Source organism: Nipponia nippon, unplaced genomic scaffold, assembly GCF_047370975.1.
Source record: "Nipponia nippon isolate SJK-2023a ecotype South Korea unplaced genomic scaffold, ASM4737097v1 scaffold_7, whole genome shotgun sequence".
Classification (NCBI taxonomy): domain Eukaryota; kingdom Metazoa; phylum Chordata; class Aves; order Pelecaniformes; family Threskiornithidae; genus Nipponia; species Nipponia nippon.
The window spans coordinates 50,358,195-50,383,706 of record NW_028262391.1 but is presented as its reverse complement, the minus strand read 5'-3'; the positions used below and the strand labels follow the sequence as shown (position 1 = coordinate 50,383,706).

Sequence of the window (25,512 nt, the reverse complement as noted above, 5' to 3'; positions counted from 1 at the left end):
GCGGTGCGGTGCGGCGGCAGCAGCGGCGGCGGCGGCGGCTCCCCCCCAGCTCCGCGCCGCCCCGCGCTCCCCCGCCCCTTCCCCGGCGCGGCCGGCCGCCCCCATGGCCACCAAAATCGACAAGGAGGCGTGCAGGGAGGCGTACAACCTCGTCAGGGACGATGCCACCGAGGTGAACTGGTAGGTGGCCCCGGCATCCCCGGGCGGGCACCGGTGCTCTGGGATCCCCCTTCTCCTCTCCCCCCTCCCGAAAGGGTGACACCTTTTCCCCTTCTCCTCTTCCCCCCTTCCTAAGGGATGGGTTTTTTACAGTATATTCTTCCCCATCGCCTCTTTTCCGTTCCCAAAGGCTGTTAAATGCATTATTCGCCTTCCCTTTCCCCCTTCCCAAAGGGTGACTTTTAAATGCATTATTCGCCTTCTCTTTTCCCCTTCCCAAAGGGTGACTTTTAAATACAACGGCTCCACAATCGTCCCTGGAGACCAAGGGGTAGACTATGAAACCTTTAAGAGGAAGTGCACAGGTAAGCTCCGTCTTGACTGCTTTGGCACCTCACCGTGTTCCTCGCTGCCCGGAGCAAGGGGGGAAAGGATGGGAGGAAATTTGGGTGAAGTGGAGTTAGTGCTGTGCTTCCCCGCGTCCGCCCTGTCCTGCACGATCCGGTTTCCAGCTGCCACAGAGTGCAGCTCGCTCAAGTCCATAGTCCAGCCGGTCCTTTGTCTCACCCTTAGACGTAAGGTCCTTTGGGCTTTTTTCCCCCCCTTTGCACAATTTTTCATTGCTTCTCGGTTATAAACAAGATAAGACGCATGATTAGCAACGGTCTCCTTCTTTAGCACCGCAGTTTTAAAGCGTTGCTGAAGAGCAAAAAAGACTCAGTTTTTGTGGCTAAAAAGATGCGGTCATACAGATCATTTTGCAATAAAATTCGTCTGTAAATTGTACTCCTAGCGCTAAAGTAACTGCAGTTAGAAGGCTTGCTGGGATTTTTTACGAACATGAAACCCGAGAGGAGAGTGGGTATGCCGAAGATGGGTTGGAACAATACAGCACTGAAAACAATCGTATATGTGGCGTTGCACAACCGCAACAGTTGTGGCTCTGGGCTTGAACGTGGCGGTTGATTGTTTAACTGTCGGTTGTAGAGTATTAACAGGAAAAACAAAGCCTGGGGGAAATGAAAATAAATGTAGGAGTATTTAACTTCATCTGATCTTAACTTTTGTGGTGTTTTACAAAAGCCGGCTTTGATTTTTCCCAAAATAACTTCAGGGGGGCAATTGTATAGCTTTCCCCCCTATCTTGGCTGCTGTTTAACAATGTCACCAAGTGACATGAGAGATGAAGCATTTGTAACTAATACTGGACTATAACAAAGCCTTCCTCACTCATCTAGTTACACCACAGTCAAGTACAGCAGTTAACCTGGAATGATGTATCTGTACAACGAAGGAATTGCATATTGAGCAGTCTCAAGGTGGGGCGAGTCCTGGAGGCGTTGTACTCAGAGTCCCCCAGCTACCGAACCACCCGTGCCTGTCCAGATTGGTCTGTCAAGCCCTAGGGCTTGGCTGCATTTTGCTGAGTTGGAGGGGAGAACTTCCAGTGACTTACATGAGGACAGGACTGGACTGATATTTATCAGGCAGTAAATATCATACGAGAAAAATACGTTTTAGTCCTTGGAAAGTAGCCACTAGATCAAGAAGGTTTAGACTGCTCTGCTATGAGGTTTGCAGTGGGGTCTTACTAGAATTAACACGGCTGCTCATTTCCAGCGGTTCTTGAGACCTTTGCAGGGAAAATTCTCAAAACCAAAAAGGATCCTCTTGTACTTGATGTCAGAAGAGCTGATAGCCTGTAGCGCAAGAACCCCTTCCCACCCAACTCTTCTTAATGGGCAACATCAGGAAAAAGTAATTCCCTGGCATACGGGGAAACTCGGGGCTCGGCACTTCTGAAGTTCATGCCAACGTTATTTAAGGGTTAGTAGTTTTCTTGGGAGGTCAACAGCTTCCATATCTGAGTGCCGTGCTCTCTGTCTCCTCTTGTGGCCAAGATAACTGAGCATCTCCAGCGTTTCCTGACATTTGAGGCATGCAGAGGAACCTTCCCCATTTATTTTCCCTCCTTGTTTTCAAGGAGTCCGTCTCTTATTTTGCCTGAACTGATGTTTTGTCGGGAGTGGCACCCTCTCAAGAACAGCTCCTATCTTCGCTTCAGTAGCAAAGGGGATACTTTTATCGAGTGGCTACGCAGGCAGGGGGGCCGTGGCAGAGAGCAGTCACCGGTTGGGTTGGGTAGGACGCATATAACAACTGATGGAGGCACATATTGCACTTTGGAATATGGCCAGTTTTGTTTTCTTGCCATCGTTTGCATGTGCCAAACCCTTATTTACAAATAGGGCATTAAAACAAGCAGAGTTTAAGGAAACCTTGCTTTATACCAGGAAAGTGCCAAGCTGACCCCAATACTGAAGCATTTTTAAAGCAAAAAGGAAATTTTGCATATTTTAGGCATAAGCACGGTAAGGGAAGAGTTAAATAAAAGGCGTCTGTGGGGCAGACTGTGGCCTATTGTTAGCCTTTAATGTGGAGCTAAATCCTTTACAGCTACTCAATTGCTCCCTTTCCCTCTTCCTTCTCTCCCTCTTCCTTCCCCTGGGCTGCTCCTTGGCAGACCGGGGGCAAGGGGTGATCCCCAAACCTACCCCTGGAGCACAGCTGCTGGCTTAAAGAACTAGGCAAATTCAGGTACAGGGTGCTTGGCTCAGTCCTGGAAAGGATCTTCCTCCACCCACGAATTACGGTGCAGCAGCTGGGGAAGCAAGAGATGCAAGTTTCCGCGCCTCCATCTGCGCAGCAACCCTTCGCCTGGACCACTAACCGTAGTCAGAAAACAAGGCTCGTGCCAGCAGTGAAGTTAGAGCTTTCCTCCCATCTGGAAGAAAGGTGCCAACTGTTACTATGAAGTGGTTGGAATACTCGTACTGAAACGAAGTCAGTAAAAGAGAGCAGGAAGGGATGGGAAGAGTTGCTAAATATTATTCCTTGCTATTGCTACGTCTCCTCCCTCCTGGTCCACACCCCATCTCCTTCTACCTTTATGCTGGAGGGGAGAAGAGCTAATAATCAGTGCGAACAGCTTTGGGAAACGTGATTAAAAGATTAAAAAACCTGGCATCAGAATAAACTTCCTTCCTTGTTTCGGATTCCTGTTTTGTGAAAAACACTGCCCTGAAAGCCACAAAGTGCTGCAGCTGCCTCTGGTAGAAGCTGAGCATAATTTGGTGGTTGAAGGTGAGAGCAGGAGCTGGAATTGAACACTTCAGCGTGCAAAGTGGCACCAAGCCCCGCCGTCAGAGCTTGCTCTGTTCTACTTTCTGCACCATCTATTTCAGTGCCGTTCTGAGTGGCAAACATCTGTGTCCCCCGCTTTCTTTAATAACCATTCTTATTAAAAGCACCTTCAGCAGGCGGTACATATTGCTTCCCTCCAGGGCATTACATTACAGAGCAGGCGGTGTCAGTGTGTGCTAATTCATGTGGCTCTGAGACCAAGAGGGTCTTTTGTACCAGTTTGAAGACATTTGCCTGTGGTGGATATCCTGGCTTGTGCAGCGACAGAGGTTAGGAGGGGCTGGAGGGGGTTGCTTGTAGCAGGGTTGTATTTTTGCTTTTCCTTCCCCCCATACATAACCCTCTTCATGCAGACCATGGCCCAACCCATTACTGATCCTGCAAACCTCCTCAGGGAACCGGAGTGGTTGAGGACAAAGGGAAAAGCAAGAAATTTAATTTGCTTCTTTTAATGGAAGTAGCAGTTTAAAAAGACCATGTTAGAAACAGCTCTCTGCCAACCCCCAGCAACGCTCCGTGGGCTGCTGTGAAAGGAACGCACGACAGACGGAGATGCTGAGCTCCTGGGGCAGCGAGGCCGTGCCCTGAGCCAGGAACCGCTGCTGCACCCCGTCTGCCTCCTGCGGGTTTCGTTACTCCCACTGCTCCACTCTCAGATACGCGGTGCACATCAGGCCTACGTGTCACATAGCCCGGCGTGCAGGCTTTTTCTTCCTAAGCTCTTTGCTAAGCTTTGTGTACTAGCAGAAAAGTTTAAGGAACTGCATAATGAAACGTTCATCCTTTTCCCATCCCACTGTTTGGGGGCAGCAATTGCCAGTCTTAAAGGAAGAAAACATGGTAAGAAAAGCTGCTTCAGTGCCCTTTTGTTCAGGGTCCAAGGATTATGCTGCCAACACAGCCTGAACCCTGGACTTCTGCATATCAGTCGCTGTCATGCTGTTGCTGTCAAGGTCTGTGCCAGGCCACAAGACAGCTCAAACACTTTGGCTGGGAGGTAGTAGACTCCGTTTTAGTCTCAGGCAGTAGTCTTCTCTGTCCTCCAAAGACCAGCCCCAGATGGGTGAACCCCTCTCCTCCAGCCTGTCCCAAAGTCGAGGAGGTTGGTTTAGACCACTGGCACAGTAAAGTCCTTATATGATTCGGAGGTGGCCGCGGGTGGCACTTCCTCTTGCAGTCCTGCGTAAGGACCAAGGTACGTGGCTGTATTGGCCTTTGTCTGACCCAAGGAGTCTGGAGACCAAAGCTGAGGCCATTAATTGTGTCAGGGCCATTAAACACACAGTGTAGACACCCCCTGTGTCTTCTGGCTGAGGACTGTTTTGGTTGGGCTTAACAGCACAGATTACCTCTGCATTAAACAAGGACTTAATTCAAGGCTTTTGATCCATTTTACTTCACTCTTGCCTCTGCAGATGGCATGGATCCAGACGCAGCATTAATTTGGTGTTTAGTAGTATGTGCTACCAGTATACTTTTAAAAAAACAGCTGAGCTGGTGGATTTGAAGCCAGGAACACAGATAAGAGTTGAAGGTTATTGTACGGAAGGATGTGAAGGCTCTTGGGTTTTTTTGTTGTTGTTTTTAATTTCAAAGTCTCGTAACTGGGCTGGTGATGCTGTTGCTGAGAAGAGTAGAATGAGATACAACTGAGATACTGAAGTAAAAGTCCGGTCAAAAACATCCGCTTAAACCTTTGTGTGTGTCAGTAATATCTGACTGCACCGGAGAGCTTGCCTCAGTTTCTGTCTTACGAAGCAGCAGAGCGTTGCGTTGTCTCTCTCTGGGGTTTACTTTCATTTTTTTTAAAGCGTGTATTCTGCCATTAAGTAGCAGAGAGGTCAGAAGACTCTGCTTCCCCCCATGCCACATGTGAACAGTTGTTTTTCAGTGCATCCCTGACAAAAGAAATAATGAGCCTTTTATTTGGAAAGCCCCTGTCCAGATAAATAATTGCAATGACAGCATGAAACGGGATAGTTATTCATGTGCCTGAAAAGATCGAACCAAAACCACACTGTGCATTCAGCATGAGGAAGAACTGAAAATCTTTGGTCTGAAATAAATACCCTATAAAATCATTTCGGGTTGACATAAACTATTAGGAAGAAAATAGAAATAGAATCGGCTCCTAAGACAAATGCAAGCTCTTTTGGGCTTATGACAATCGTCCTATAAAGGCTGGCCGGTATATAAAATTTAGGAGCTAAGAGTAGAGAGATCACCAAGATTACGTTGGCATCTTAGGTTGTAGGAAAGATTTGCAAAAATGCACGAGGACATATAATGAGATAGGTGCTTATCTGTATTTGGCTACTACTTAAGTTGCTAAAATGGGCTTTGTAAATCAGTCTCCTACTGCTTTTGTTTTTCCTCTTTAATGTTCGTCTTGCCTGCTTTCCCTTGATATCTATTTAAAGGAAGACCTGGGGCCACGAGTGGCTTGTGGGAATTTCACGCTGTCTTTGTAGCGTTTCCCTGCCCCGTGCCCTCCCCGTGCTCTTGGGAGGGTCGGCTGAAACGGCGCGCGTTTGGCTGCCAGCTGGAGCTCTGGCTTAGACTGTCCCTTGCAATGGACAGGAGGTTGTTCTAGGGAATGTTCTCATTGATTTTTGCGGCAGTAACTCATCAGGTCAAGTTCTGCGCTGAAATAGTGACTCTTTGCATTCAGTTTAGTTTTGTGATGCTTAATTAAAATAGCATGGCTGTGGGGCTGCATTTTACCGTCCTGTGCTAGGCATACAAGCAGGTAAAGAAGAGCGTTACATCTTTTGGATGCCCTTTGTTTTGGGGCCTGCCCGGCCCTTACTTCTGGCCGACTAACACAACCGTTCCTTCCTTCGGGAAAGTGGAGCAAAGACTAGCTGGATCCCGTGTCTCCCCCCACGCTGCACTCCAGTATATACCCAGCTCAGGAGAGAGACCAGTACAGGACCACTGTCACCGGGGTAGCAGCAACTCATTCTGATGAAACGCTGCTGGTGGCTTCGCTGGACCAGAGAAAGCTGGAGAAGTCAGTGTGGGGTCATCCTCCCCGTGCGCTTGTGTCCCGAGTACCCCGTACTCACGGCAGCCGCCCCGGGTTACACGGGCGAGGTTGGTGCCCCAGCCACAGTGTGCCCTGTGGTGATGGTCCTGAGGTCAAACAGTTTTTGTATTTGTCTTAGATGACTTAATGAACACGTCTGCATGGTGCAAGGCAGCATCGCATCAGAGATGCACGCGCTTCAGTACAGGGTTGAAGAGGGCAAAAACAGTGTAGGAAGAGGTAGGGAAGGTTTTCTGTCTGCACTTCTAGCCACAGGACTACAGGGGTGACTGAAGAGGTGGAAAATTGACAAATTAATCTAAAATGAATCCAATTGAAACAAACAAATCCTTCATGAAACCTGTCATGCGCTATCAGTAATTCATTGTTGGACAGAACACAAAAGCAGATCATTCCTTCAGCTGCCCTGCTGTATGTGACCTTGATTTAGCGGGCAGGTGAAGCTGGGAGCGGTGGCTTTATCTTGGCATGTCTCTGGCTTGGCCATTCAGAGCCGTAGGACTAAGAACCGTGAAGCTTTTCACAGTGTATTTCTTTCCTGCAGCTATTATCTTTTACTGATGAGTCAGTGCATTTTAATCTGATGGGGAATTTTTCAGTACAGCCGAACCAAAGGGTTTGAGTGGATGAAAAAGAGGAGAATACCATCAAGGAAATCTCTGCAGCTTGGCATCGAGCTTTGTTGACAGCCAAGGGCAGCTTAATCAGTATATTTGGAAAATCCTGCCTACTGATAAGTAAGGGGTTTGGAGAAAAATGCTAAGTGATGCTCATTAAGGCATTCATTGTACTTTTCATTGTTTGTATAGCCCTATTGTCTTGCTGTACAACCGCAGTTAAAGGAGCAGCGATATTAGCAGGAATTAACGTTGTTAATTTCTGCTGTTTGTAACTCCTGAGATCTTCTCAAACAAGGCTGCTATTTCCGTTCTACCCAGATCTGTTATTTGCCTCTCTCTGCCCTGAAATTCATGGCTTAGTGGCTAGGAAGGTCGTTGCATAGAGCTAGGCAGGATTTCCTCTTTCAGAGGAAATCTACTGTCTCTCTGTGATTTGTTCAACTCCCCCACGCACCCAGCAATTCCTAAAACCGCTATAAGTGGTTTTGTGTGAGAAGGGCAGGGGGAGGTGGTGGGCATTAATGCCTTGAGATTTCTAGGGGAGTTGGCACTGATGGCGTTGATGACTTCCAGCGCGGCGAGGTGATCTGGTAGGGCAGAACTACTTTCGTGCTTAACTGTGAAAGAGGAAATCTGGGAGTATAAAAGAACTTGGGTTTTGATCCTGTTATTGCTCTGAACATGCTTCAGACTAATTGTGAAACTCAACCACTTCTGCTCAGGGATTTTGACCTGCAGCTGGAGGGGCACATACCCAGGCTGAACGAGTGCTAAAAATCTCCACGTCTGTCCCTGTTGCCCTTTTAGGAAAAGAGACCTGTTAATTGCTTAGGGCTCCAATTCACATGCCCTCTTGGCTTTATCTGCAGCTGCTGAAATGCTCCTCAGCTGCTGGGATTCACAGACCAGCACATCAGGGTAAAGCATCACGTATTAGTAGTATATATAGAATATGCTGGACTGAAAACTGGCAGCTGAAGAGGCTGTTCTGCCTCCTGTGGGGATACAACCTCCATGGGGAGGCAGGAGGAGAAAGCGTGTAGCTCAGGTGTAACCTTTCAAGCCCCCACAGGTAAACCTGCCCCAGGTACATTCTGCCCAAGACAGTGACTCAGAGCCCCACATCTAACCTCGATTGCTCATTGAACATATTGGGACTGAACGTGATGAAGTAAGAGTTGCTCATAGTCACTGAGTAGAAGGTGATCTAACAGATAAAAGCCTGCGAGGAATTGCTGGGCTTGGCTCTCTTCGGTGCCACCGATCCAGCTGCTTTCAGACAGGACGGGAAAGCACTCAAACTCTTCTGCTGAGAAGCAAATCCTGCTGCTGCCAGTGATCTGTGGGTTCACGTCAAATTAAAGTTCATGCTGACAGATAAATTCCTTCAACCTCCTTTCTACGTCGCGATGAAAAAGCACCGCAGAAAAACTTGGAATTCTTCACATTCATTGTATTTCTGCATTATCTTTATTATAAAAGGGCATATTCCAAAACAGTCTTCAGGATCTGTAACAGCCTTTGGTAGAAGGGGCGGGGATGAAAAACCTACGTACTCAAGGTGGAAAGCGATGGGTCCATGGGAAGGGCTGTGACACGGTTACAGTACAGTGGGGGCCAGGACTTGATGACATTAAAGTGCCTTCAGCACTGTGTTCCCGTAGGACCCACGGTACAATTCTTAGCAGAGCCTGGCCTCCTTTACTGTCAGATCTGGGAAAGCAAGGTTTTTTCATAGAACTGTTAATAGTAACGTTAGGGGATTTACTGTCTCTCTTCACCTTGGGTATTTCCTGGCTGTCGGTTCACTTATGGTTCTAATCCATCTTGGGAAGAGGATTGACTGTCAGAAACAGGAGTCTGTGCATTTCTTGTACTTCCAGTAACAGGGTATCTGAGAGAGAAGTTTTGTTTGCCTGCACTGTCCATACACAACTCTTACTCTCCTTCCAAAGATCCATGTGGATTTGTCTTTTGAGTAAGATCTCTTTCTTTCTCTTTGTTCCAAATTTGGAATCATGAGAGGAGTTTGTTTTAAACATTGTACTGGCTCACCGCCCCCCCCCCCCCCCATTTTCCATTTTTCCCCAGTAGTCCTCTGTCAGTGGCGAAAAAGTACATAGAGAACAAAATATGGAGAGCATAGGTAGGGTTTTTTCAGACTTAAAAACTTCTTATCTTTTATCAAGGGGAAGTTGTCTTTACTCACACTTTGGCAAAACAAAGTGTTAAAGAAGCTCTGAGATCTGTCAGCTTTCAGAGAAAATCCCACTTTTCTGCATTGATTTCTCGCAGCTTATTCTCTGAGGATGAGCAATTTAGAGCTGCTTCCCCCCTATCCCTGGAGCTCCCGGGGCTGTCCTGACCGTTCCTGGAGCATGCTGTAACGGATCCAAGGATGGGGATGTTGGCAAACGTTACCACACCTGGAGCCTGCATTTTCACCTGGCAGTAGTCAAGACAGCAAATAACTATAAGACGTGTTGAACTGGTCACAACAAGTGTAACCAGGATTAACATGATTCTTTTCAAACAGCAAGTTTGTTCTTCTCTTTTGAGTCATCTCATTTCATTTAAAAGGTCTTGAGCGACCTGTAACAGATGAAGTAGCTATGATTAGGTATATTCCACGATTGCACAACTGCCCATCTGCTCTGCTTTTCGGCACAGTCCTGGTCGAAGGCTGCAGTATCGTGCGTGCCACCGAGGCTGGGGATATGAGTGGATGGTATCACACGCTTTCTAAGTGCCTGTGATCATGAAGGTGTCCCACTGCCTCAGCTGATGATTCACCCTGCAATGAAGGAACGAACTCTTCGAGACAAGGAGTTTACAAGGTTTTTACACATACGGCCAGACTAAATAACTCTAGTCTGGCGTGATATAGCAGAAACCAGCTGTGAAACAGAGATCAGAACAGTTTTAAAATCCAAGGCCTTTGGAAGGAGTAGAAAAGCACATCTGGGGAAGTAATTGCAGATTTTTCTTTTGCTCCTTCTTCTCCCTCCTTCTTGTAAACTCATGCCACAAGTGAGCCAAAATATTGCTGAAGGGAAGGAGAGAAAAGGATCGGATTTGCACAATGGCCAGTTTCTGGGTATATGTTATAAAATATGGCCCTAATCCTGCTATCCTGTAAGAAAGAGATGCTGGGAAATCACTTCTTTCCTTCTGGACCAGTGACCTGCAGATGAATGATCTGGCTGAATGTAACTGGGGTTAGCTCTGGGCTCCTGAGCTGCCTGTTGACTGTATTTTAGCCAGTTCCAAACTCCCTAGCGGCACACTAACTAGGCAGACCTAACACTGGCAAAGCGCACCTTGCAAGTGAAGGACATGTGAGCAGAGCCCCTGTATTGCCCTGTTAATCCAGAACGATGCTATTATAACACAGGATCAGTGCCTTGACTTGGTCTTTAAGTTGAGAGCAATAGTTTCACCCCGGAAAATGGCAAGGCAGGGATGTTTCTGTTTTCAATCACTTTACCCTTGTTGCTTTGTCTCTCCAGATGATGTTCGATTGTTTGGCTTTGTCCGATTCACCACCGGCGATGCCATGAGCAAGCGAGTCAAGTTTGCTCTCATCACTTGGATTGGAGAGGATGTCAGTGGCCTGCAGAGAGCCAAAACTGGGACCGACAAGACTCTGGTCAAAGAAGTAGTACAGGTAACCTCTTCCTTCTGCTTCTAACCACCGGTTCTCATCGCTTTTAGCTCTACAAACACCAGCAGGAGGTACGAGAAGGGGAAGGATTGGATCATCCTTCAACTTAGTAGTTAATCCTTCAAAAAGAAGACAGTTTCCTATTGCCTGTCTTCCTACTAGGAAGACTTAACATCTGCCCTTTGAGCACTCAGGCATGAAGAAGCACCTTTGAGCTTAAGGCTGTCTTAACTATTTCATGAAGAGGGAATATACACACTCCCCTCCTGTCACCATTAAGATGTTTCCCATCTCCTTCCTTGATACGGAAAGAACATAATATTGAGTGGTAGAGAACAAAGCAGTATTAAGTTAAGCAGGTAAAATTAAACAGAAAAACCCACACCCTTGTTTAAACTTTTCTCTTTAGGCCTTTTGTCTCAGCACAATGAATTTGTGGACCTAATCAACTAAAATCTGAAGTCCCCCCTATCAGTACCAATCAACTAACTGCTCTTAATAGCTAACTAGATTTGAATAGTCTTCTGTTTGGCTTTGGGCGTATCAGGGAAAAAGAGAAACGTGCTTAGTACACACCTTGGAAGGGCTTCACTTGAATTTGCCTGCCCTAGCTGAGTTTATCATTTAACTCTGTCAAGGCCTCCCAGGGCGCTCTGCGCCGGCCTCGCTCTGTTGGGCTCCAGGCTCAGTCCAAGCGAGTGAAAACAAGCAACAGCCGTGAGAGAAGTGGATTGTGGAAGGCTGCAAAAAACTGCTGCCCAAAAGCTGACTTTAATGGAGAAGATGCTAACATTTAGCATGTTTTGTCTGAAGAATTATTTAAGGCAAGATTAGTTCTTCCAACTAAAGCTAGGGCCAGCTCTCCAATACTCGAGAAACGGTCTTTCTTACGCGCTTGGAGAACAGGCTGGCCATTGAAATAACCTCCCTCAATAACTGTGTTCTTGCCTATGTAAAGAAATCTCCCAATAGGATAATGTGAAGGATAAGAATGAACTCCTCAATTCATTGGTAATTCTATGGTACAGAAGATTATATTTAGATAAGAAGCAGGAAGAATATAATAAATTTGTATCCTTCCGGAAGATAAGCGCTGGAGCTAAATCTTTCAAAATGACAACTACGCAGAGGGGTCCGTTCTGAGTAGAAACTTCTGTAATGACACCTGAGAGATAGGAAAGCAAACCTCTGTTCATGTGACGCAGCTGAAACTATGTAATTGTAGCTGAAGAAGAAATTATAGAGTACTAATGAATGATTCATATAGGAGTCACTAAGCCCAAGATTTTTTTAAAAACGTGTTTAGACAATTTATTCCTGTTGAGTTGAGTAGCATTCCTGAATGCTGTTCTAAGATCTGTCCCTCAGGTCTGTTACGTATAATTTGCAATTTCACTTGTTTCATCTTTGATTAGTAGTCTGTATGAGTTAATAATCTGGTGGAACATTAACCATTCTTGGCTGTTACTTAAAAGCTTTCATATTCCAATTAATCTGTACTAAAATATGAAAACAATACAACTTGTGCTTAATACACTTCTATTGAGCAACCATGTCTATAACCCACTCCATAGCATTTCTGAATGTAATGTCAACGGTGGTCTCCTTTCCATAAGAAATTCTCTTGACAACTATTTTGAATAGTTCTGCATGTGCAACTGAATCCCTCTGAGTGGAGTGGGCTAAAAGCAGAACTATTTTCTTCTTTTTATGCATGTAACCTTGCAGATAATCTGTCAAACAAAAGCGGACAAGAAAGTCCAACTGAAATTTAGTGGAGGGAATTTATCCCAGAGCTATTTCACTCTCGCTAGTTCTCTTGACCTTCAAGTACGTTCCCAGTCACCCCACTGCTTCTGATTTTTACAGAGATTATTTGAGATGTGAGTTATACATAGAAAAATACAGCTGGTTGTTTGCTGTAATGATAAACTACAAATCTGACTCGGTGTTGGTTCATCATTTGGAATAAGTAGCACCCTAAAGCGGGAATTTTTTTCTTTACAAACCCCGAAGGGAATGTAGGCTATTGACGCAGTTTGGCTCTCTGCAGTTTTAGTTGCGTGCGACATGGCTCTCCTTCCAAGGAAGTGTGGCACAAGGAGGCTTTTTGTACAGCAGATAACAGCTTTGATTTTGCGATCTATAGAAGTGATTGGTTGGGATTCCAGAACAACAGCTCTTCAGTCTGAGAAGCCCTCAGTAAAACTTGAAGGGCTCTCACTATCTTGTAATATTTGCAAAAGCTAACTGTGGCTCTTTATTTAAGACCAAAGCTCCAGTGTGAGGGGAGGCCTGCTTTATATTCTCTGCTACGTTGTGGATGCATTGATGAGCTACGGTTGAGCTCTGCTCAAAGCTGAACAAACGCCAATAAACGTTGTTCTTCCACCGAGACACTCAAAGTGAAAGACAGTCAGCTTGAATACTGCCTAGCAAGCAAAACCCACCATGTTGCATCTGTAGAATAAAGAGCGTTCACACATGGTGATTATTAACAGTCTCCTAGAAGCACCTGCCATAATGAAAACGTAAGGGACATTAACTGTTGAAGAGTAGATTATGGCCTTGTGAACAAAAGGATGAAATATTATAAAGCAAGGAGAGGAACGGGGTTGCCCTCGCTTTTGTGTTCCTCCCTTGGAAGGGGGAGCAGGTGCTATGAAATCTACAGGGAGGTGGCTTGGGAAGCGATGCTGATAGTCAGCGGAGGAGGTTGCCAGAAAATCTCTCAGGAAGAAAGGACAATTGATTTTTAGCTGTAATAACTGTAAAATTACAGGGATGGATCTCATCTGGTGCAAATAGCCATAGCTCTCCTGATCCGTGCTAGCTGAGAATCACGTCTTCTTGCTTATCTGGGACTAACCTTATTACCTCTTTAATGTTGTTAGAAAATGGGGTTTGCATTTATTGTATTTATTTTGGATTGTAGAAAAATGCATTTTGCATTTAAGGGACATTCAGTAGCTTTTTTTTCACAGCCATTTATTTTCCATCCTTTCCTCTTTACCTCAGCTGGAAATCTTGGATCAAGCCTGTGAGCTGGTCCAAACAGTTCAGCTGAGAGCAGGTTAGAAGTAAGGCCAGGATGGGGAACAAGTATCTCTCTCTCTCTTCTTAAGGGTATAGCTCAGTACTAATGTGTAGAGACTTGCCTGTGTAAATGGAGACATGCAGCAAGGTGATGCAGTATCCTGTCTTTTCTCCACTGAGCTTCTGTCTAGGCCAAGAACAGACCTAGGGCTGGGGGGCAGTAGCATACAACGTCCCATGCTTTGCAGACTGTTGCTTAAGTGGTTTAGCAATTCATTTCTGGGGTACAGTCTAAACCTAGATCTAGAATGATCTAAACTTAACAGCTGGGGAACTTTATGAAACAGTAAGCCAGGATGACTTAAACTACAAGGCTGCATCTATTTTGTCATCGGCAGTAGTGTGTCTTACCTTGTGCACGTGGGTGGGATGAGAGGAAATGGCCTCAAGTTGCTCTAGGGGAGGTTTAGATTGGGTATTAGGAAAAATTTCTTCACCAAAAGGGTTGTCCCGCACTGGAACAGGCTGCCCAGGGAAGTGGTTGAGTCCCCATCCCTGGAGGCATTTAAAAGGCGGGGAGATGTGGTGCTTAGGGACATGGGTTAGTGGTGGGCTTGGCAGTGCTGCATTAACGGTTGGACTTGATGATCTTAAGGGTCTTTTCCAACCTAAACGATTCTATGATGCTGTGCTTACAGTGAGCCACACATAGAGCAGGCCCCACGGCATTTGCGTGCTCTGCACAGTCGCAGTTTGATCCCTGTGTGCCACTAGTTGTCATGCCAAGGCTGTACCCGGCTGCCAGCTGAACGGAAAGGCTTTGGGCATATTTTCTACTTGGCTAAAAAGGAGATCATCCAAAGCTGGTCTTAAACTCATGTTTTATGTCCCTGACAGTAAGTAAGGATGGTTCTGCCTTTTCCCTCCTTTATATGCACAAGCTGTGGCTCATTCAGCCTTAGTACAAATCCATCCAGGAGACTCTGTGCTCTGAGGGCTGTTGTTTTGACCTCTTTTATTCCAGAGGCCCAAGAGAAACAGGTCGGTCAGCTTAAGCTCAGAAATCAAGGCTCTTGTAAGCTGCTTGTCATGGCTAGGAACGGCTGCCAGCAGAAGGTTCAGTTCAGCCATAAAAATTCCTGCAAGGTGAAACCTGGCAGCTGTGGGTTTTACGTACAGGAGCGTCAGGCCTGCCAGCGAACGGCCCCGCTCACTTTGAGGAGAGGCAGAGGGATGATGTTACGGTGCTTTTCTTTGCCTAAGGACAAGCCCAGGCACAACGGTTGTGGGGCTGGGAGCGGCAACTAGTGCTGAAGTGATCCGGTTTTGATGTAAATGCTGAAGAACTGAAAACAGGACTTGGTTTCCCTCTGAGTGTTGCTTCCTCTCTGTGAACCTGTTGCCTTTCATGACCGCATTTCCTACCAGGAGATTTTAACCCTTCATTAGGCAGCATAGAGGTCTTTTTCCTGATGGGACTGAATTCCCTTACAGGGCTTTCTCAGCAAAGGGACTGCCCAACCTTTGCCAGTTTGTCTTATTTTCCATGAATTTTGGCCCTTCTCTGTTTTTTTCAGCACTCCTGCCCCCACAAAGTCATGTGCTCTTTTATTTGCCTAAATCATATTCAGGGTAAAACAGCTCTGTTTCTGTGAAACAAATATTCGTGGTATTTTATTCATTATTATATTTGGTGAGGAATTTGCCTGGCTTTAGTGATGTCAACAAGTTTACTGAGTTCCTGCTTTGGAGCTCATGGCGAGATCTTTATTTGTTCACCTTTCTCTTTTTCTCTTTTTACCTCCTGAGAGAGGACCCACTTATGGGGTTACTGTCCCTGGTCTCAGGGCAGATCCAACACATATAACTCCACGTGTGTGCATTAGGATTCTCATATTAGCACAGCGGCCTAAACAGAAGATGGTTTAATAGCTTTGTTAGAGGCAGTCAGAAAAATCAAACTCATACAGTAACGGCTATGTCACGGTGGCTTTGAGACAGTCTTTCTGAGGAGGGTGAGCGAGATCCTGCTGGGAAAGCAAACAGAATTGTGCTTTTTGACTGGTTTTCCTATTCTGGTTTACTGTAATGACCATACCAAACGTTTATGGATTTACAAGAACTCCTAGTCCTAGTCTAGAGAAGGTGGTAACTTTATAAGTCACTTCTTCAGGCCAGAATAAGCAGCTTCACATCCCCCCACATCTGACACAAAGTCCTGTGACTTTTCCAGTGGGATGCGGCACAGATAGGAAGAATTTGCAGATCAGCTGAAATGTAGTTCCCGTTGGTGAGAGATGTGTTTGCCAGAGGTTTGGGCTGGCTTCTCCCAGTGTCTGGAACTGGTCCATGTAAAAATTGGCAAGGAGTAAATTTGAAGAGAGGGTTTTTGCTGATGGCTTGGCCTCTTGGTCGCAGGAGCAGGTTTGGTGTAGCCAGAGTGGAGGGCAGCGGTACTGTATTGCTCTAGGCGCTTGTCACTTTATAGCTCTCCTTGTAGTCGGAGAAGCCCTGCTAGAACATACTTCTGCTGCAGCCAGAGAACATGTCCTTTCTTTCCCATGACCCCAGGCCTAGGACTCATACCGTGCTGGAAGAGAAACGTGGGAGATGTCACCTCCTCTGTAATGCATCTGCACTGAAAATAAGATGACCAGTGGATGGGAGTGGTGACGTGAAGCACAGCGGAACTGAGGATTTTGAACATCAGTGGAGGCTGCTGCAAGCCCCAGTGTAGATAAAAACAGCAAGAAGCTGCTCAACTACCTGGCACCGTCCCTAGCTGCTAAGAACCCAAGTGTCTGTAGACGATACAAGGATTTTCCTTCTGGCTTCAGGCCTACCCATGCTGGGATTTATACAGGCCTCTGCAGACCTTTTTGGTACAGTATCTGCACCAGACAGATTTTCCCTTGGCCAGCTTAGGGAAATTTTATGGCCCCATATGCTAAACATTCAGGGCTTGGAATAAGAAGAAAATCTACTCCACCCTTTTTTTTCCCCCTTAAAGTTGTCTGGAAGAGGAAGGCCAGACTGAGCTTGCTGTACAAATTTCATGCTTCTCAGGGAGAGATGCAGGCTCACTTTTTGCAAACTGCCCTGCATGGTTGGAGCCCTTTCTCTCTGTAGTGTCACATGGAGGTTGACACATGGGTCTGGATTACAAAATTGTGACCCTCTGCTACTCAGGCACAAAGTGAAGCACGTGCTAGATAGGTGTATTGAAGAACCATGAGGAAACCTTACTTTTTACGTGGTGTTCAATGATTTGAGAGGCAAAGCAAAGAGACTGTGGTCACTGTTGCGGCATGAGAATGATAAAGATAAATGGCATCATTGTTTTTGTTATCTGTAGTCTGCTGGTGACTCTGGGGTGAATACAAAGGCTAGAATTCACTCGCAGGGCTTGCTGCGGTTGTAAAAAGCTTGGGGATAGGGGGAGGAGAAGAGAAAAGGAAGTGGAGGATGTAAAATGAAGCAAAGTGAGGGCCCAAGCGTCAGAGTTATGCACTGTGCCTTAGGCGGCTATAACTTCTGCAATTCTCTTGAAAGGCATTGGTATGTATGAGAGAAGGGAAAGCAGGGACTTTCCCCACCCCGGTCTCTTAAAGGCAGAAAGAAAATCTGGTGGCAGAGCAGAAATCTGGCTGAAATCGGATGCCTGTTGGCATTGCTATTAGCCACTTGAAGCTAAGGGTTTTCCTGGTGCTTTGCAGGAGGTGGTTTGCTATGATCGGTTATTTGTAATTGCAGATGACAGTCATGCCAAATAAGGACCATTGCCTGGCCTAGCTAACATCAGACCCAATTAAATCAGTTGGGAGTAGTTTTACATTCTGGCAGTTTCAGTGGGGACAAAAAAAGAGTGAACTCTGGATAAGGTGGCCCTCAGCTGAAAAGCGCTGCTGTTGATCATGGGTGCCCAATCTGATCTGAGAGCCAGACCCTCCTGTCTTCTTGCCCTGATGACACAGGAGGAAGTTTCAACCATCTCTAAAATACTTTATATGCCTCCCTTCACCTTATGATTTGTGCCCTAAACAAAAGCTCAACCCCAAAGAGCTCAAACAGTGAATTCAGAGTGATGAGGGAGGCTACGGCTGAAGAAGGGTCAAGCAAGATATTGAAATCAGGAGTTCCAGGCAGCAAACTCACCAAAAGCATCTTCTCCTCTTGGGGCCAGGCTTGATGAGACGTTGTGGTGGGTAAGAGCCAGTGCGAAGGACCAAAGAAGCCCCTGACAGCACCTGCCAGCAGAAAGGAATAAAGCAAAGAGTTATTAATAGCAGTGACCCAGATTGCACTCCAAGGGTACAAATCTGGCACAAGAGGTGGCCCAGTCAGCTAAGAGGATATTTAAGAGTGGCTGGGAACATAACTCATCTGGCCACTGCTAGAGGGAGATTGTTCCAACCTTGCAAGGTGTCTCGGTGGCACTGACATGAAACAGTGGCTGGTGCCCACAGATCATCACCCAGGTATCATCTGGATAACTGTCTAGTTGAGAAGACCTTTGAGTAATTATAATTATTTTGTGGTACATATAATTTAGTTCCCCTCTGTTCATGCATGACTGCACTTGCGGGTTTAATTTCAGAATCAGCTGGGTTCTGCAGAGTGGGCATTGAAGGAAACCCTCCGTCCATTTATAAAAGAAAAACACTTTTCATGGAATGCCTCTCAGAAATGATTTTATGGGCCTGCCTCAGTTCTCACTAAAGTCAGGGCAAAGACTAGCACTGAAGTCGGGTAGTCCTGGATAATCTGCTTCCTGAGCTAAGGAAAATTTATTAAACCTGTTGGCACGTCAAAAAGAAATTAGAAGGGCTCAGCTCAAAAATCGCGTAGGTGGCACACCTCAGTGAGCATCAAATAGTTGAAAATCATTTGTTTCGTCTTAGCAAGAGCTGAGCTTTGCAGAGATCTCACACAGGAGATCTGGAAGTAGGACACTTGTGAGCATGACCAAACCTGATGTTTTGGGCAGCTTGCCTCTTTGTTTCCCATCTCAAAAAAAGGATTTTTTTCTCTAAATAAACAATTTGTTTCTCATTTTCTCTGAACTCTGCTAAGACATGGATGACTGCCTGTAGCGTCTGTCCTCACACCAGAAAAGCCGACCATTGAAGCATAGAGCAAAATGATGCTGTGAAGCAGTTACTATTTCTTAGGACTTTGTCTAGCTGCTGATAAACTGAGGCAGAGCAGACAGGGCTTCTCGTAGCTGCTATAAGCTTCTTTCTCCACCCCCCCCCCCCCAAGCAACTCTTTGGCGGTGAGGATTTCCTACAGTGTGAAACAGGATCAGCGGCAGCCTGGGAGACTGGCGTGGGGGAGGGAGCTGGTTTGCTCTCCCTTCCATTTCTTCCACCGCATGAAAGAGGTGCTGAGACTCTTTCAAGCTGAATCCTTCTCCACCCCCTCCTTTACCCGACTCTGATCCCAAACTGAGACCCTTGAGACGCTGCCAAATAAAGAGCTCTCCCATGGCTTAGAGCCTGAAACCAATTAGAAACCCCCCCTCCACGGTTGTGCTGGGGCTGTTCCAACGCCGGAGAGACCCAGACGAGATGACTGCTTCTCTCAAAGCGTCGCCTCGTTCTCCCAGGCAGCCTCCGTCACCTTTTGGGGAGCTCGCTGCCCAGGGAGCCTGGCATTGCAGCTTTCCTGAGACACTGCTATAGGGCTGTTGGGATTTTGATTCTTTTTTTATTGTTGTTGTTGTGCTCAGTTTGTCCCTGGCCCTTGCAGAGTGCAATGAATGCTTGTGTTTTTTGTGCTGTCTCAAATCTCTGTGGGTTGGGGGGGGGGGGGGAAGGGAAGGGAAAGACACATACAGTGTTTTCAGTTGTGGTTAGGAAGGGGAGGAAAATGCTAAAGCAAGAAGCAGATGTGCATGTTTGCTGAAATATCTGTGCACACACGTGCATGCCACCCTTGCTCCCAGGCAGGAGGGACAGCCCCCGCCAAGGAACAAATCCCTGAGTGTGGTGAGCTGCCCTGACAAGTGCCCTGACGGCACCGTGGGATCCCGCTCACAGCGGTCTCTTCTGAGAAAGGTTTTCTCTGTTCACAGCCTCACATCACAGCACGCTGCCTAGGGCTTGCCCAGCTCCCCTAAGTTGCAAAGAGCGTTCAAGCAGCTAGATAGCTGCCCTGCAGGACACAAGTGTATTAATAAAGCCTGTCCTTAAAGGTCACTGTGGATCATTAGACCACAGAGCATAGTGCAGCCTATTAAGAACAGCAGCAGCCTGTCTGGTACAGTATCTTTGTTTTGGCCATGATGTGTATCAGGCAGTCGAGAGGAGGAGTCAGTAAATCCTCTGAAGTAGGCTTATTTGCTCCTGGTACCATCAGCGCGTTGCTCGGTCTTTAACTGAAGCATCAGCTGCTGGGGTACTTTACTGGAGCATGCTGTAGTGGAGCGCTGTTCCCCTTCTTTTGAGAGAAGAGCTCCTAAAAAGGACCAGGGCACAAACAGGATTAGCAACTTGCCGAAGATTATGCTGAGGGTCTGTGGCAGTTAGAAGGTCAACGATATTGAGCTTTTTAGTTGTCATACTACTTAGGAAACTTGACCTAACCTAGCCTGTGCATTTATCGCTAGGAAAAGTTGTTGCATAGGGCAGGATTGGGTCTTGCAGCCACTGACTGTAGAAGTAGAAACATAAAATTTCTCCAGGTTAAGTCTTGGGTTTTGCCATCACTAGTCTTCTGTCTCATCCACAGCTTTCTATTTATCATCCCTACCACAGCAGATAAGGGTATACAGCTCATACAGCCATGGAAGCTGGATAACACTTACTTATTCAGGTCCTTGGACAAGTATCCCCTTTTTTAACAGGCTTTTTCTTTATCTCTTGCAGAACTTTGCCAAAGAATTTGTGATCAGTGACCACAAAGAGCTGGATGAGGATTACATCAAGAACGAGCTGAAGAAAGCAGGGGGGGCTAATTACGATGCACAGACTGAGTAAACGCACGGACCTCCTGGCACCACCACCTGGATCTCAAAGGGAGGGGGAAGGCACAACAAACTAACACAACGGAGAGATGAGGCAACTGAAACCCCCAGCTTTCTCTGTGTGCACCTAAGATCTCCCTTCCTTTGCATACAGCGGACTTTTATTTTCCATTCCATCTCATGAAACATCCCTCTCTGCGGTTCTGTTCCCCCCCTCCCCATTTTTTTACTCATAACTCTGTCCATGTTCTCGCATCTGTGGAATTTAGATTCGGCTCTGCTTTGGTCCTATTCAGCATTGTGTTCGTAGAGGCTTGCCATTGTGTCCTTCTTCATATGCGTGCATGTCTGTGTGTTGTAGTTGGGCTCAACCTGGTCTCTGAGGGGAGAAAGTTTTGGGGGAGTTCTGAACATCGATTATTTTAATTTTCTTTGGATTTGTTTTCACTGATATTCTTGGGAATAAAGTTGACTTCACTGAAACTTTGATTAAATTTTCTAGGCTTAAATGTCCAGCCGAGATGTTATCTAACAGCTTAAAACACAAAGCAACAAACAAAAAAAAAATCTTCAACTCTTAATAAATGGGAATAAATTTGCCTTAAACATTGCTTGACAGTTGCTATGCTATGTGCTGCATCTCTACCCCTCCCTCTTAAAAATGATCCGAATGTGGAGGTTTAGTTGTTTTTTGGAGGTATCACGGAACAGTAAAGTGAGGGGCTTAGAAATGTTTGGACACTTGTTCACTATTTTGTGTACATTGGTCTCTGGGTTTGTATTTGACTTTCCTAACGCCGGGGCTCAGGAGGTGAAACTGAAATGCATAGATTCTCTTTTTAAATGATGTCTGCAAAAATAGCAGCCGCTGAATCCTAGCAGCCTTCTCTGCCCATGTCCCCCCTGTTATTTTGCAGTTAAACACAACATCTCCAGTTATTTGGGGCCTTCAGGCAGGGAACCATCCTGCAGCAGTGACCGAGGGATGGAGCGGGGCAGCTCTGTCCCAGTCAGGATGAAACATTCAAGCTCAGAGCTAACCTGGGCACAGTTTGTTTGGTACCAAATGGTTTGTTTGGGGGGCTTCTTTGTATGGCTTTTTTTTCCATCAAAGGTAATTGTCCCCGGAATTATGTGTAGGGGGAAACTGTGTTGTACTGGGGCTTGGGAGTCAGCGCTATAAACCCATTACAGAAATAAATGTTTTTCAAGAACAATTCTCGGTGACTCTGTTGTTCTTTTACCTTCCCCGCAACAACAAGCCTATATTTAGGAGCTCTCTTAATCCTGGGTGTAAGGCTTTGAGCTCTTGCCGTCTTGGGGCTATTAGGACAATTAAACACTGGCTTAAATGTAAAATGATCTCGGTGCCTGCAGCCCTTGTCTGCTTGTCTCCGCTCTGAAAGGCAGAGGTGACCACAGCGCATCTGACACACTTTTTGTTCAGCAGCTCTACATCTAAATTTCCAGCGCCAAAATGCCAAGTGGGATTTGTAATTAGGTCAAAGAGAATTTCACACCCACGTAAAATAAATTTAGAGAGGTCAGGCACAGATTTGGGAGCAAGAAGAACACTTTCAGAGTGAAGTTTTGCAGCTTCCTGCACAGGGTTACATGGGGCGTTACAGTTCTGGACTGAACTTACTAAAACTTGCCCTGAAAGAAGGGAAATGGTTATTTTTTACAGGACTGACAGTAGGGACAGACATAAGTAACAGGGAAGAGCTTTGCAGAGGTCTTGCGATGCTCTGAGGCTTTGCCTTACTGGTTCAGCGACCACGATAAACTCTTATTTGACAGCTTGTGGGGTACTGAGACAAACAGCCCCAGTCTGGTCTTGAAGCCTGGCAGCAGTATTGCAAGAAATTCATCCGCACCCGCTGTGGTGTGGGGTTTGATGCAGTGCTCAGGAAAGAGCTCAGCCCAGAGGCAGAGCAGCTTTCTGAGCCGCTCGGAGGCATCTCGGCCAGACAAAGCGGAGCGCTTGTGCTGCCTTTGGCGAGCTGGCTCCAGGGATGGAGGAAGCGAAGGCACCACCCTGGCCTCTTCGGCGGCTTTGCTATCCTTGGTCAGCATATGCCTCCCACAGAGTATTTTTCTAAAGACCTTCTAAATCTTTTCTAAATATTTGTCTCCTCCAGGTAACTTCTCCAGACATGTCTGTTCCGTGCCCTCTTTGACAGCCGCTGTTGGGGCCCAGTGCCCAGTATGCGGGGCCGACTCACCAGCGGCGGCTGGACGGGCTGGGAGGGGAGACACAGGGCTTGTCATTCCCTTGGATTTTCTCCCGACTTCTGCAGTGGTTTGAAGTGGGACTCCAAAGTGCTCATACAAGATAACCATCTTATTTGCCCTTAGTCAGGCCAGTTTGCAGAACATGTAAGATCCCGTATTCCCTCTTTGAATCACCTCTGTGGTGTACTGGCATGTGGGGTCCCATTTTGACCACAGGAATATCAAGCTTGCAGTCACTAGTACAGCAATTACATGAGCAACACTAGATACACATGAGAAGAATGAGGAAGAGAAGGAATTACTCATTTGTGATAAGACATCAGGATAAATCCTTATGGAAAAAACTAGCCTAATGAATGATACTAGTAACAGAGAATTAGTGGGGTTTTGTTTTGTTTCCAGCCTCAATTTCATCTTCTCAGGCAGGCTACCTAGCAATACCACCTTGCTAATGCTCTGAAGAACTTCGTGGGGAAAAAACGGGATGAGATGTACAAAAACATTGCTGCTGGTCTGTGTCTGGCCTCGCTGTAGCGCAGTTGGGTCAGTTCTGAAAAACCCACCGAGGAGTTCTTGTTTGTACAGTCCCATTCCTCTAACAACACTGCAACAGCCAAGTTAATCAAGTCTGTGCTTGTCAAACCCCCAGTCAAATATAAGATTATCTTGGTCACAAAGAATGCCTTGGAAACACACCCAGCCCGGCCCCCAGCCCCAGCTGATGAATGTACATCCCAGGTGGCTGCCTAGCAGTGTTCGGCGCAAAATGTGTTTCAAGAATTCAGTGCCTCCCTCCCTCTCTACTCATCACTCCTGTAAGAGTAATCTGAATTAGACGTTAAATGACTTTGTTTTTAAAATGTTGATTATACTTCAGCATAACCAAATGGTCTTAATTTTCCTCAAGAGAGTGACTTTATTGGTATTATGTCAAACCCTTATGTTTGTAATAGGAGCAGCTCAGCTAGTCACAGGGGCTCTACGCGCCTGGTGTAACTCATCATCTGCTCCGCAGGCTAAAACTTCTCTCTGGGGTCTGCTGTTGCTTGGCTGGAAAAGTATTTACCCCACAGTATCTGCATGCATTATCCTTCCTTGCTAATAATTAAGAATGCAAGAAACAATTGACAAAAATCGAGCAGAAGAAAGACTGGGAGATGAAGAGTAGAAGCGTAAGACCCATTATTCGTGGTGCATTTGGGATCTCACGCTTGGCATATCACAGTAACACAACACAAACTGGAAATTGTCGCTACTTTAAGACTCTGGGCCTCCTCAGTATCATCCTTCGCAGCACATTAGCATAGCCGAACGTCAGCAAGTGGCTGATGCTCTGATCAGATATATTAGGGACTCTATTATGGACTGTATTTTGCACCCAGAGTGGTGGAGACAAAGAAGGAATTAAGAATACCTATTTTTTCTGTAATACTTCTCATCAGAAGGTGTCAGAGTGTTTCAGAAAGAGTAGTATAAACCAGACCATGCTGTCGTTCCTGGAGCACAACACCCTTGTTTAGGAAAGGGCTTTCTACCATGGAACCGAAGCAGAAATAGCAGCCCATGTGTTCCTGGGCCCCACAGCCCAGCCTGGGGAGTCGGCCTCTTAATATATGCATTCCTCACCTTATAAGAGCAATGCTGATAACACTCCACCCTGGGATTTATGCTAATGACCATATGAGACATGGGTTTTCTTCTTCATTTTTAATGTATTTTTATATAGTCCTGTGCCCTGTTTTGTGTCCATTTAGTATTCAAAGCCTGGTTTTGCCTTATCAGCCCTTTCATCAGGCTTTCAAGACCTGCTGCTGCACAAAGGCTCGTGGGCCGCGTTACAGCAGCCTGCGGTGTCCCTCGCTCCGCAGCTCGGTGGGGGCTTTGCCGTATGTCGGGGCTCGGGGCCGGGCAGGCTCTGCTCTGCCTCCGACAAAGCGAGGGAGAGCGCGAGCGGCGGCGACAGCACGCTGGGGGCTGTGTCTGGCAAGGAACAGATTGAAACAGTTCAACGGCTGCTCTATATTTGGCAGTGCCGAAGGATTTTCTATTCCTCCACATTACGAGTGCAGCAGATACGAGGCAGCATCCACTTCTAGCAGGGAGGGAGCAACAGAGCTGAGCGAAATATCCTCCAAAATCTTCTTGATTAATACAGAGAGTCAGATGCAGCAGATGACTTCATTTTAGCAAGCCCAGATTGAGGGGCTTTTCTGCAGTGCAGTCAGATGGTGGTAAGGGGTGGGGTGAATGGGTGATCCCCCCAAGAGGTGTTTAGGAGGCCATGGTAGCCACCAGCGAGAAGAAGGCTCGGTCCCCGGGGTGAGAAGTCGTGGTTTGAGTGTGGGAGACAGCAAGGCTGCTGTGCGTCACAGCAGGCTGCAACACACGAACGGCAAATTCTCACTCCGAGGAGCAGCAGCCTTTGCAGAATAGAAAATAGCTGAACCAGGCAACCCTGGCCCCACGGACCGGCCCATGGAAACCGCCGGCGTGCGCGGCGTGTGTTTTTATAGCCTACTGTCCCAAAGAGTGCATAATGCCAGATTACTGGCTGGTGTTAAGCAGGCTCTGCTGTACG

At 46.6% G+C, this 25,512-nt stretch overlaps 1 protein-coding gene across 2 annotated transcripts; it reads left to right on the top strand.

Annotated features, from left to right (window-relative positions):
* The first annotated feature begins 27 nt into the window (after positions 1-27).
* On the top strand, positions 28-21,916 carry COTL1 (coactosin like F-actin binding protein 1). Of its 2 annotated transcripts, none has more exons than XM_009477436.2 (4): positions 28-180; positions 442-524; positions 10,542-10,699; positions 20,602-21,916. In XM_009477436.2, the coding sequence occupies exons 1-4, from the start codon at positions 104-106 to the stop codon at positions 20,710-20,712; spliced, it is 429 nt and encodes a 142-aa protein (XP_009475711.1). In that variant the 5' UTR covers positions 28-103; the 3' UTR covers positions 20,713-21,916. The 2 variants fall into 2 exon arrangements, with proteins under 2 accessions (XP_009475711.1, XP_087595515.1); XM_087739389.1 differs by having other exon boundaries at positions 37-180; positions 394-524.
* Positions 21,917-25,512: the final 3,596 nt, after the last annotated feature.